This window comes from Apteryx rowi, unplaced genomic scaffold (assembly GCF_003343035.1).
Source record: "Apteryx rowi isolate R43461 unplaced genomic scaffold, aptRow1 scaffold_70, whole genome shotgun sequence".
Lineage (NCBI taxonomy): Eukaryota > Metazoa > Chordata > Aves > Apterygiformes > Apterygidae > Apteryx > Apteryx rowi.
Window position 1 is genome coordinate 1130276 of NW_020450983.1, and position 12062 is coordinate 1142337.

The 12062-nt window shown below is 38.9% G+C and overlaps 1 protein-coding gene across 6 annotated transcripts in view; it reads right to left on the reverse strand.

The window, feature by feature from the left end:
• Positions 1–12062, reverse strand: part of TRIP12 (thyroid hormone receptor interactor 12) — a 64207-nt gene that overhangs the window by 31608 nt on the left and 20537 nt on the right. For 4 of the 6 annotated variants that reach the window (XM_026087063.1, XM_026087067.1, XM_026087066.1 and 1 more), the window contains 5 exons: positions 6395–6500; positions 5004–5140; positions 3971–4054; positions 2426–2521; positions 1272–1420 (listed from right to left, as the gene is read on the reverse strand). In XM_026087063.1, coding sequence (XP_025942848.1) covers positions 1272–1420; positions 2426–2521; positions 3971–4054; positions 5004–5140; positions 6395–6500 — 572 coding nt within the window. Of the gene's footprint in view, positions 1–989; positions 1107–1271; positions 1421–2425; positions 2522–3970; positions 4055–5003; positions 5141–6394; positions 6501–12062 lie in introns of those variants that run through there. The other 2 variants (XM_026087068.1, XM_026087065.1) reach the window with 2 other exon arrangements.

Genomic DNA, 12062 nt, shown 5'->3' on the forward strand with positions numbered 1-12062 from the left:
ATTATGTTTCAAAAGAAATTAACCCAGGAGAATGCTGTGGAAAAAGTTACGAGTTCTTCTACACATTATTCTCCTGGATCATGTCTGCTACAAGAGCCACTTCCATCCTGACAAGCTTACGTTTACAGAGTAGGATTTTCTGTATTCTCATAAAGCCACTTCCGTTACTTTCACCATGGTATCCAAAGACATACAAAAGATTACGTTAAACTAAATCAAGTCACTGCATTGTTTAAATCCATCTAACAGTCTACATGTCACAAAGGCTACAGATTTTACCATTTTTCTGGTTAAACATGCAGTGAGCTGCAATTTCTGCTCATTTATTTTTGGAGGGTGCTTGGTTTTTTAATTTGCAGTCCTACTTCTGTTCACATTGGACTGCTTACCGCGGTTTGTATTGAAACTTAAATTTTAAGTTCTCCAAAGGGGAAACTACTAACAATACACACAGCAAGGATTGTTTTATTCGTATCCACCAGTTCCTACCACAGGAGAAAGACACAATGGCCAGCAGCCTCATATGGTGCAACCTAAGGGCTCTTTAATGGGACCTCCAAGTTCTGGGTCTTTCTATTCTAAAGAATCACTGGCAACACACACAGCAACTACTGCCTGAAAACTATACAAGTGAGAAAGGAGAACAGGAACCGTTTCTGATGAAAGTATTTATGCTTTTTAAGCCAGTACTAACCAAATGGGTCTCAAAAATAAATAAAGAAATATTTCTACACAGATATACACACACACCCCACACCATGGCCCAGCACTATATGGCTTATTTAGGCAAAAATAAAACACAGAAAAATATTTACAGATTCTAAATAGTAGGCCAGGAAAGAATATATTACTGTGAGCAAGAAAAGACGTAGTATTGGCAGGCCCTAGAGCAAAAAAGCTGTGGAAGAAAAGCAAACCAGATGCCAGGTGAGTTTTTGCTATTAAGTATCACACAGCACACTGCTTACAGTGTTGAAACAGACCTCTTCTGTGTATTTGCAGGAGCACCAGAAGTCACAACATTTTCTATATACCCATTCACATTATCAGCTCTTCTTTAATAGATGAAAGCTTATGACATTTTAAAAATTGCACATAAAGAGGAACTGTATGTTGAAAAAGAGAGGAAAGAAAAATCTTATATATTGCTCCTCTCAACATTCCCTCCAGCTACAAGCACAAAGACCAACAAATACCTCTTGAAGTTAAGAATACTTGATTTAAGCAAAATACCGATTGGAATTACGACTTCCATAAGATTTAAACTTTACCAAAGCTGGTACAACACTCTTGACTGGAAATCCTCCTAATGTTTCTTCATTTCCCATGACCAACAGCTGGCACATCTCAATCACTGCCTGCAGTTGCTGACTTTCATCAGTGGCTTGGAGACCTTGTAGAAGCTGTTGGGCTTTAGAACCTAGATATTGGGGAAAGAGATATTAGGAAAAGAGATACTGGAAGAGGTAAAGATTCAAGGCAACCACTATATTTCTGCCAGAATGGAAGACCAGAGATAGCTTGCTTTCCTCCGTATTTGTAGTTTCACTTCCCTCCCCTGCCATAAAAAAGGGAGTGTGGAAGGGAGGCGAAATCTCATTCTTGGCTGCCTTTCCGGTGCTGACTGGTCAGCATAGGGAGTCCACCACACTCCTCTCACCATAGCCATCTTGCCAACCTACAGCAGGTGACAGAACCCACAGGTCTTCATCTTTACAGAGCAAAGGCCTTCAACACACACCCCCTGGATAATACAGAACACAGAGTACCCATTAGACCCTGTCTTCTGCTTGGCAGGCAGCACAACAGGCTGCCTTTGGCTCTCCTAGAAGCTGAAAGGACTTGGACTGGAAAGGATGTGTCTTATCCAGCTGCATAACACAGATATGGTGGAACAAGAGTAAGGAGCCATGTTCGCACTGACACACTGTCTGAAAGAACCAATCTCTACTGGACACCCAAGACACTTTGAAACTATGACCAATGCACCTTGGGAACTGGCACACYCTAACAATTTTAAAGCTAGCTTACGCACCGACTTAAAGCTAGCAAAAAAACTAAGGGTTTGGGGGTGGGTCTTTTGTTAAGCAGTCCATCATGCAAAGTAAGCCCAGAAAGGAAGAGAGAAGGAAGGGGTGAAAGGGGAAAAACCCTCCCTTCCCCACCTATATAGAAATGTTAAGATGTCCAAAAAAGAAAAAAAGAAAAGAAACAGGGCAAAAGCAAATTTCTCTTCCTTATAGGAAGAGAGGCAAATTAATATTACTGACCAGTGGTCTACCACTATGGTGGCAGAGAAATCTCCAACATATGCACCATTTTAATAAGATATGTAGCTAATACAGATACTAGGATTAAGTAGTGTCTGAATTCTACTAATCTGGAAGTGGAAAGAATTAAGTCAAATTAGACAAACTTTGCTTACTAGCTCCACTTCCAATTGTCCTGTGGAAGAGCTGCGACATCCGAGGACCAAGAGGGCCAAACAGGTGAGGAGGGAGACCCCTAGCCTCTAACAGAGCTAAAAGCAAACAGAGGATAACAACCATTGTCAAAGCTTCTACATATTTTTTCAAAAGTTTAAATTCCACAAAGCTGCAATTTCAGGCTACAAGAACTTTGATACTTTAGGAAAGAAGAATTAGGATTAGATTACTGCATCTACCTAGATTTCTGAAAGCACAAAAAAGACCACCTTTAGAGAACAAATAACTCATTTTTGTGTGCACCAGGGTATTAAGGCCCACAGGATTTAAGAAGTCACCCACTGAGTTTCTGGAAGTTGTATATTTCACAGAACAAATCTAGACTACTAAATTGATACTAGAAGTCTAGATCTAGAATACCAGACATACTAAGCTGTAATTTCAAATCYGAACTCAAACAATAGTAAAATAGGTTAAACTTATCTTCACATTTCCAGTGAACAAAAAACTGTTTATTATGGGAATTGAGTGAGTGGCATGATTAATCTGAGAGGACATAAAAAAGATTCACAGCTTTATTTGCTGATGAGTAGGAGGGGGAGAACTTTGCTAGATATTAAGACTAGTGAAAAGAATGCTTAAAAAAAGTCTTCCTCTACTTCAGCTAGATGTTAAGTGGGTGATTCTGATGTTTATTGTAGTAAGTCTGAACACCGCTCAATCTAAATAAGAATTAATAATAAAAATCAATTTAGCTCAAAATACCTAATGTCTACCTATGCTTAACGATGACCTATAACCAAGTGAACCGGTAGTGATTTAGCACTCATTTCCAGCATTTCCACATTAAAGATCCAGACTATCCAAAACCTACCATCCGCAAAGGATGATCTCAGAGCTCTTTGCACTATAGGGTCAAAATCATTCACAGTTGCATGACATGCAGACTGAGTTTATATCTGTCTGAACTCTCAGACTTTGAGAGACCTGAATCTTTCTACATCCCAAGCATGAAAGCGAGCATTTTAAGAACATTAAAATTTTGTTTGGGCAAAGCTTATAGCAACAAGGGTATCAATGACAAGCACAAAAAGTATTAAACAGAAGTGGGTAGAGTAACAGCAGGTCTAATCAGGCCTGAAAACTGAAAACTTATTCTTGTAAAGACATATTTTCATATTTGCGAACTAGCTTACACACTTAACAGGACTGTGTTCCTAATTCTCTCCCCCCACCTCATCCTGGGGGAAAAAAAAAAAAAAAAAAAAAAAAAAGCAATCAACAATACATGAAGTGTAATACTACTAAATGAGTCCTTACACTATACCACCCCTCCAGACATTATTTCCAAATTCTTGCATCTTTAGTGAATTAGAATTTGTAACTCCATATTTCAGAAGAACTATAGTAAGCAAAGCATCATGTTCACAGATAGAGACACAAACTACAGGTTTCCAGCTATACATCATACAGAACTTGTTTGGACCCTGTAAATAGCCATAGTGACACAACAACAAAATTGTAAATTAATATCAGCTTCATACCTTGTAGTCTTCCCATCTCAGAGTCATCTGACTCACTTTCTCCAGAGGTTGTCATACCTACAGCCCCAGCAACAGAACTAGAAGCTAGAAGAAATAAAATTATGATTAGTAAGTGTTAAAGTGCCTGTAAAGCTACAAAATTCCTATCAACTCTAGCATTAAGAAAAGTGGTTCTTAAGATACTCTGCACTTAATATTGCTGCAGTCATACTTCTGTACAATTGTCACTCCAATAGACCAATGCCTGTCTACTGCTCTAGCCCTTTCCAAAAAAAGGAAGAGAAAGGCCCTATCAAACCAAGATGACAAAAAATAGCTAGATCAGGAAATTATCTTTCATATATATATTCATACGTTTAGTACTTTTTCCAGTATTATGCTGCACTTTGTCTCAGTTAATTTAAACTTATTGCAATGATGTAGTTCATTTTAAGAGCAGAACATCGAGGTTTTCTACAATCCAACAGAACTGTCGGAAAGCTCCTTTGAGCTCATTGCTGATCAGGACCAGATGATAAATGTAAGTACCATGTAATAATACAACTGGCTGGGGGATAAGATACTCGAGTGCAAATAAGGATATATTTCTTAACTCAGTGATAAATTTCTCCAGTACAGATAGGCTAGCAATTTCAGCAGAGAACTATTAGAACTTTAAAATATTTTCCAGTAGTTACAAAAGAGCTTTTACAAGTAAATACATGTCTTTTACAGTCTGAACAATTTGGTCTTTCTCTTCAGTTGGCACTACAGTAATTTATGTAGCATTAGCTGAAATTAGTTTAGTTTTCAGGCAGCCTCCTCCTTTCCAGGTCCGCTTTATTGGAAACAGCTTGGAGACTATGAAATAGCATAATTCAAATTTGTACCAGATGTCCAAGAGAGCAGGTTCAAATGTAAAGGTTCCTCTCACTCAAAAAGCTTCCAAAAGCAGGACCAACTTAAATCATAGTTTTCCCCTAGAAGTTAAGTATTTTACAATGCTAAGAAGTTTATATCAGAAAATATGCTACAATGCTGCAGTAGTTCTTACCTGCAGCTCCCTGGGGAGCCTCATCTGTACGCGCAGCTGAAGAGTTAACTCCATCCTGGTTGTTATCCGGATCAGCCATCTTCTCTTGTCGGCGAGCTTCAGCTGCTCCTCTTTTGCCCAGGCCAGAGCCTCGCCGACTAAAGATTCAAAAAAACAGAGGTTTGGGAGTTATAAACTAAGATTTAATAATGTGAGACTATTCAAAAGTTATATACATTTACACAGATCATAATCACAAAGGTGCACAAACCCACAAATGTGCATTAGAATCAGTCTTCACAAAATTCTGCAAACCCCCCCCCTTTACCCCTGCACTATCAGTGATTTGGTTGTATTAACACATTATAGCTATGTCCTTCCATAATGCCATTCAAGACAAGGTAGCCTACTAAAATACAAAAGTCAAGATGATCAACATTAAAATGACTGTTAGTTACAAATTACATGCACATTTGATTAGTATTTTGATGACAGAGTAGTTGTCTTTCTATAAAGTTCTAAATGACTGAAAGCACAAAGAGAACCCTGAAGTTCTGCTTGGTTTTCAGTGCCAGAACAAGTCTGAGGGTATGGGGCTTTTTAAACACAACAACCGTCACCACTACAAAAACACATGCCTACGAAGTAAGACATCAAATTCAAGTGCACGCTTGACAACAGGATCAGAGTTCAGGAGCTTTAAGGCATGAAAGACAGATAAGAAGTTGTGCTGAAACTACTAATCTAGTTTAGGAATAAGGGGAAGAAAAGAAAAAAGTTTGTTAGGCTTAGTAAATCTAGCATCAAAAGAGATACAACTGCAAGTACTTTTTGCTTTTCATCACAGGATGCATTTACTCCCCACTCCCCTTTAATCTACTGGCTGTTTGAAAGTATTAGTTCAAGAGTAATTTTCCCCTGCATCAGACGACACATCATGTATTTAAGTATTTTTAATATCAGCTGTTTGGAGGCAACCGATGACAAGCAGAGTCAGCTCAGAGATGTACATTATTAAAGTCTCCTATGTGACACCATAAAGCCCTTTTTATTTTTCAAAATAGTCAATTTTGTTATTTGGGAAGTAGTTCAGAATTCTTTATCTCTTAGTGTTTAAAGATATTAGAGACCTCATTAAGGAAAGGATGATTTGAATTTGAGATATTAGTTTTGGCTGTTTCTTCTCCCCCACCCACCTCACCCCCTGAACTGGGGTACTTGAGGGAAGTCTGATGGTGCCAAAGTCTATGCATATCCATGACGCCTGCGTACATCACAGCAACTCAGCAGGCCTGTAAAGCTGCAGCTACTTCTCCGATAGCAAAGTAAAAGCTAGGCATGGTTAACTTCATGCACGAAAATACAAATAACAACCTGCCGCAGTAATCACAATTCATTATTGTATGTTTTACCTGGTGCTAGCACAGGAGCCCGTGGTCTTTTGCCGTGTGCTCCGCCGCAAACTGGGGAGCTCAGCAGGTGGTGATTCACTGCGCTTCTTTGTAGATTTTCGTAGACCTAAGTAATATGTAAAGAATTAGGAGAGTAAGTCTTTAAATACATAACGGTTCTACAAGGAAATGAAAGGCAACAACTTCTACAGAAAAATTGCTATGAGCCAACATCAGCTCTTTTAAACTCCTTATATTGAACTGCTGCACCAGTGAGGGAAAGATTTAGATAGTTATTCTTTCACTCACTATTTTGAGTTAAGTACTATTACTCTCCAAGTTGTTACTTGGACACCTTTTCCTAACCTTTACTCTATAGCTTAGAAGTCCTTTTCATGCTAAAGAGCTACTACATTATGGGATACAAGTTTCCTATTTCCACATGTTGACATACAATACACCTCAGACAGAAAGTAATTTTAATTTTGAGTCGAAAAGAGAAAAAGAAACTATATTTAGGGGTGAATGTCAGATCTGTTCTCTCCCATGCCTTTAAGTAAATCTGTGTAGAGTAAACATGATATATGATCACCTTCACCAGCTGAATCTTTATTCTAGTCACAGTCAGTTTGATCTACATTACTAGAGCTTATTCAAACCTGCCTTAAATCCAAAGCAAGCACCCCTCCATGAGTCAAGCAGTGCTAGTGTTCAGAGATCTGTAACAGGTATTCTTTGTGTTCTCATTTTAACTAGATCCCTTCAGCCCCTATCACTGTCATAATGTCACTTTAGGCAAGTAACCAAGCATATCCTCATAACTTAAGGAAAGAAGTTCTGAAATTTTTAATTTAAAAATATTTACACTGTTGAAGACTGACATACGGGACATTAATTTGCTCCAAGTCACAAAGCCATCATTCCAATGGCATCTCCCACCACAGAACCAGGTGGGTCAAATACACAAACACCCTGCAATACAAGATTTTCAAATGATGAACAATCCTATTACCAGGCTGAAATACCCCAAAATATAGCTTCCAGACCAGAAGGCTGGCAATTTAAGCATGGAAAATTCAAAAACCATATTACATTCAATTTTACATTTCAGTTCCCTGCTGCGTTTAAAACGCAAAAACAGAACACCAGACTTATGACATATTATTACAACAGATGTAAATGATTTTGAAAGGATGAGACAATTGTGTCATTCTGCCCTCTTCTGGCAAGAAAGCAGAATAAAACATGTAAGCATGCAGTAGTTTAAGCACAGTAACTATCAAATTGGCTTCTTTTAATTTTCTTACTCTAAAAAAATATTCCAAGAATGCCAAGTTGCAGTACTTTGGGATGAGACAACTATGCAGTTCTGGACTGAATATTTAACAGAAAAGGGACAGACAGAAAAGCTAGGTCAAACACAATACTGTAYTTGATCAAGGAATAAATTAACTGCATACAGCATTAAGTGCCATACAAATTAAGGTTAACCTGATATTCATATACTGAATATGCATCTGGCTTATTAACTCAAGAAACTCAGCAACCTTAAGAGGCCAACCAAGCAAGCACTGAACTGAAGCAAGTCATCTTTAGTTTTTAGACGATCTGTAAATACAGAAACAAAAACACTGAACACTTTTCTCGGACATATTCCGACAGCAGTGGCATTTCTACTATGTGTTTTCAAACCAACAATTCAAGTGGAAGTTGCTACAACGGAAACAGGTGATGACTCCAGCCCCATTTAGGCACAGTAAGTCTCTTGCCTTATGGGGTGGCAGATAAGAATTACAGGGAGATACAAGACAAAAACCAGTTTGAAATAGTAGCAGCAAGATCCCATACCATGGCTATCTGAGCTTCTCAAGTGCTGGAAATGCACAGATACAAAGTTCTCCTCATAGCTGGTTATATTTTACAATACAAAATGCATGCTTTAACTAACACTTCAATTATAGCACAAAATTAGTGCACAGATAAAACATGTTTACCACTCCAGTTGTTCATGTAAGTACCAATTATGCTTTTCCATAAAACAGTACAGTATAACTGTAGAAGTGAGGTGTACTTTTGCTTTACATTTGAAAGAAAAAAAAGCACCCTGTGGCAATAGAGCTCACTGCAAGTGCGCGTGCCTGGCACGCAACTTTATGTAAACATGCCACTTTGTTTCAAATCCAGGAGTGCTCGGTTTCACATAGCCAAACCTAACAAACCTGAGCATTACAATAGTTCCTACCAGCTAAGTAATAAATAGTCAGTGAGACACTTCTATTGTAAGTGAAATAAAATATGCTTAGCTTAAATTAAAATAGGATTTAAGCTAAAGGCAAAGATATCACAAGACAGCAGAGCTAGCTTAATGCCTTACTGACGTTTAAAGGTATGGTTCTGTCACTCCTGCTTTACCACCCTCAACCTGACCCCTTGATGTGCAAAATTATTCAGTTTTTTGTTCAATTAGTATTCTGCCAGTTTGGTGAGCTGAACTAGCTCAACAAGGGTCAGATGAGTACAGACCCAGTGAAGCAGTAGGACAATGAAGCTGTGAAATGGGTTGTCCTTTTCCATAAAAGGCATTAAATTATTTCTCCTTAAACTGAGTTACCTCAGTAAGAGTTAGAGAGCCTAAGGAGTTACTACAGCTCATCCATCAAGTAGTAACTTAAAAGATGTCTCGGCCTGAGCACCCAGATTTGAGTTAATTTTCTCCTCCTACCAGTTGAGAACTTTCGACTCATCGGATTTTTGTTTGTTTCTCTTCTCCGAATTCTGCATTTCTCTACCTCTGATGGACCTACCAGGGCACATGTGTGCGTCCACCTCCCTCTATTCATTTCAAAGGCTAAAAAGGAAGTGATGAAAGACTTTCTTCAGAGCTTGCTGCCTTCCTGCTGTTCAAAGACACTTTCTGCCCTTAAAGTTTATTGTTTAAAAAGGCTTCTAAAGTCAATCTTACCACCTGCATCTTTTGCAAATCCTTTGAATCTTCCCAGTGTCGTAAGAGCAGGGCTGCTAAATTCTTCAGCATAGCGCTGAGCCGTCTTCCCTTCCCTCACACTGTTGTCAAAATTCGTTCTTCACCTTAACATACTGCCAGCGTGGCCTCCTCACTGGGCATTAGTCCTGTGCCTCTGGAAGTCGTGGGAAGAAAACAGCCCTAGCCTGAGCTGGTAGATAAGACACAACCAGTGCTCAGAGAGACGTGGCTAAAGATGCCCTATGACTGTTTGACAAAGGAAAGCACCAGTCATACTGCCATACACAGACAGCAAGGGCTTTTTGAGGAATTAGTTTGATGTTCTTCTCCGGAAGTTATTTACCCAGCACTGCTTCTGCAATATACAGAGCTATCATTAAGGGATCGGCTTCAAAGGGCTAGAAGCTAGGAAGAGAGATGGGCTTTCAATAAACTGAAAGCAAATTAGGTTTAAGCAATTCATATTCAACCACTACAAAAATTTAGATATAAACTTTAGAATTAGAGTAGAGCTACGGATTTCCTTATTTACGGCAAGCGGATATATTGCTTATGCTCTGACATCATCTTACTTGCATGCCAAACACTCATGTTAATGAATCCAAACACGACCCAAACAGGCTAAACCAGAACCAGTGCAGCCTAACAGAAATCAAAATTAAGAAGTCCTAAGAACATCTTCATATTTCAGTGTGTTTACTGGTCATCTTTTTTTAAAATGCATTTTTGCTGTATGAAAGAAACTAGTTCCAAATGCAGCTGTACTGCATTTGCTTATTTTAACAGTATGAGTGTATTACCCAAGTCAAAACAAGGTTAGTCAGACTAACAACCCATAATACCAACAGCCCTTTGTTTGCAGTTCAGAAAAGATAAATCGATAGAGATTTACTTGTTAGGACTGGAAGTTTAGACTCCAGCCTGGCTACTGTGTTGGGTTCCTTTCCTCCTCAAGCAATAAGGGGGGGGGGGGAATGAAAAGGGGAAGGGGCAAGATCACCTTTTGTCATTCTAATACTCCACTGGTCCCCTCTCCCTCCATCCCAGTACCAACCCAGACATCCCCAGCTCCAGATTATAGCCTCATACAGTCCATCACCACAGTTTGATCCCTTATCTCCAGCACAGTCATCTTATTTGCTCAAACCACTACTCCACAGCTCTAAGTATGACCATCATACACACAGCACCCTTCACTATAGCACATCCCAGTCACCCACTACCCCAAACAAACTAATCCAGAGCTATGTTCAGACTCTTTTCTCCCTCATCCCTCCCAAGCCCCTTCAAATGAGTTATACTACATTTACACTCTATGGTCACCTTCATAGCTTTCCAGTATATGCCAACAACTCAAAAAACCCTCCCAAGCCTCAGGCTGAGGCTTCTCAATCACCAACAGCAACCCTAAGAGTCACCCTGCTCTCAGCATTGCCTCAACCATCATTGCCAGCTTACTCCTGCTTAAAGGCCACAGAAACACTACACAAGAAACACGTGGAGATCTCCTTAATAACACAGACATAATTATGCTTGTTTATATCATTACATAAACAGTGTGTTGATTTGCAGTGTTTAAGAAGGCCCTATAAGATATAGTGCCAGGAAGGGATATGAAAATATAGCCAGATCAAAAGACAGAAAAACAAAACTTACTCCCCTTCTTCCCCCTGCCCCAGTATTTAGCTATAAAAAGAGGTGGGGGAAGGAAAAAAAAAAAGTCTTTAGTCTAGTCTGATTTTAATTCTTCCAACAAATTCACGCACCTTCATTTGATGATGTCGCTGCTCAGTTACCCCCCAAGATTAGACTGTTGTGCAGCTGAAAACTTCAAAAGTCACTGTGGCTGTACTTAACGTTCATCATTTCTCTAGTGAGGGTAGGACAAAAGAACCTCAGGCTATTTTCCTCCAATGTGTGAAACACTCCTGCAAGGCTCCCRTGTCTCCTCATTCCTCTCTTCTGTGGAATAAGCCACCTCAGCTCTTCTAGCTTTTATTCAGAGATCATAACTGCCAATTCATAATATTTTTCAATGGAAAATCACCTGCTTCTGCTCCCTTACCCACAAAGGGTATTAGCGTCACACAGAAAATAAGTTTGACCTAATCCTTCCTTCCTTAAAAATCTACCTTGGCGATTTCTTATTCTGAATAATTTTGAAAAGTGTCTAGAAGATATTAAAACTGTGTATTTTCTTAAAATATTCAAAGTATTCAATATTAGTCCCAATATTTTTTCAGTTACTGAAGTTGTATGACAGACAAGATATCATTTTTTTTCAAAAAAGATCAAGTATCACTGATGTAATAGCTATTGGATTAACTTTTGCTGTGATCTACAACAAAATGAAGAGGTATCAGGCATTTTAGACTTCCAAGTATCACCTGTTAGTACTTTTTCCCATCCAACTGGTATGCCATCCAGAGGAAGTAGCTTTCTTTTACCTCTAATGAGTCCAGAATGTTTGTTACTATCCTCCATGCCCCTTCCCAGTGACTTATGTACACATAGACCTCCAGTCCCTATTTACTTGGTTTTGTGTCATACTTGAATGTCTTAGTTCAACCCAGTTCTATATTTTTGCATAAGCTGACTTTCAGGTCACTAAAGAACTAAAGCGAGTCACGCTGGCTTCCCAGTACACTCCTTGTGGGGATAATTTAGGCTTTTATTCTCAATTTAGGCTTGTTCTTCAAGCTACTG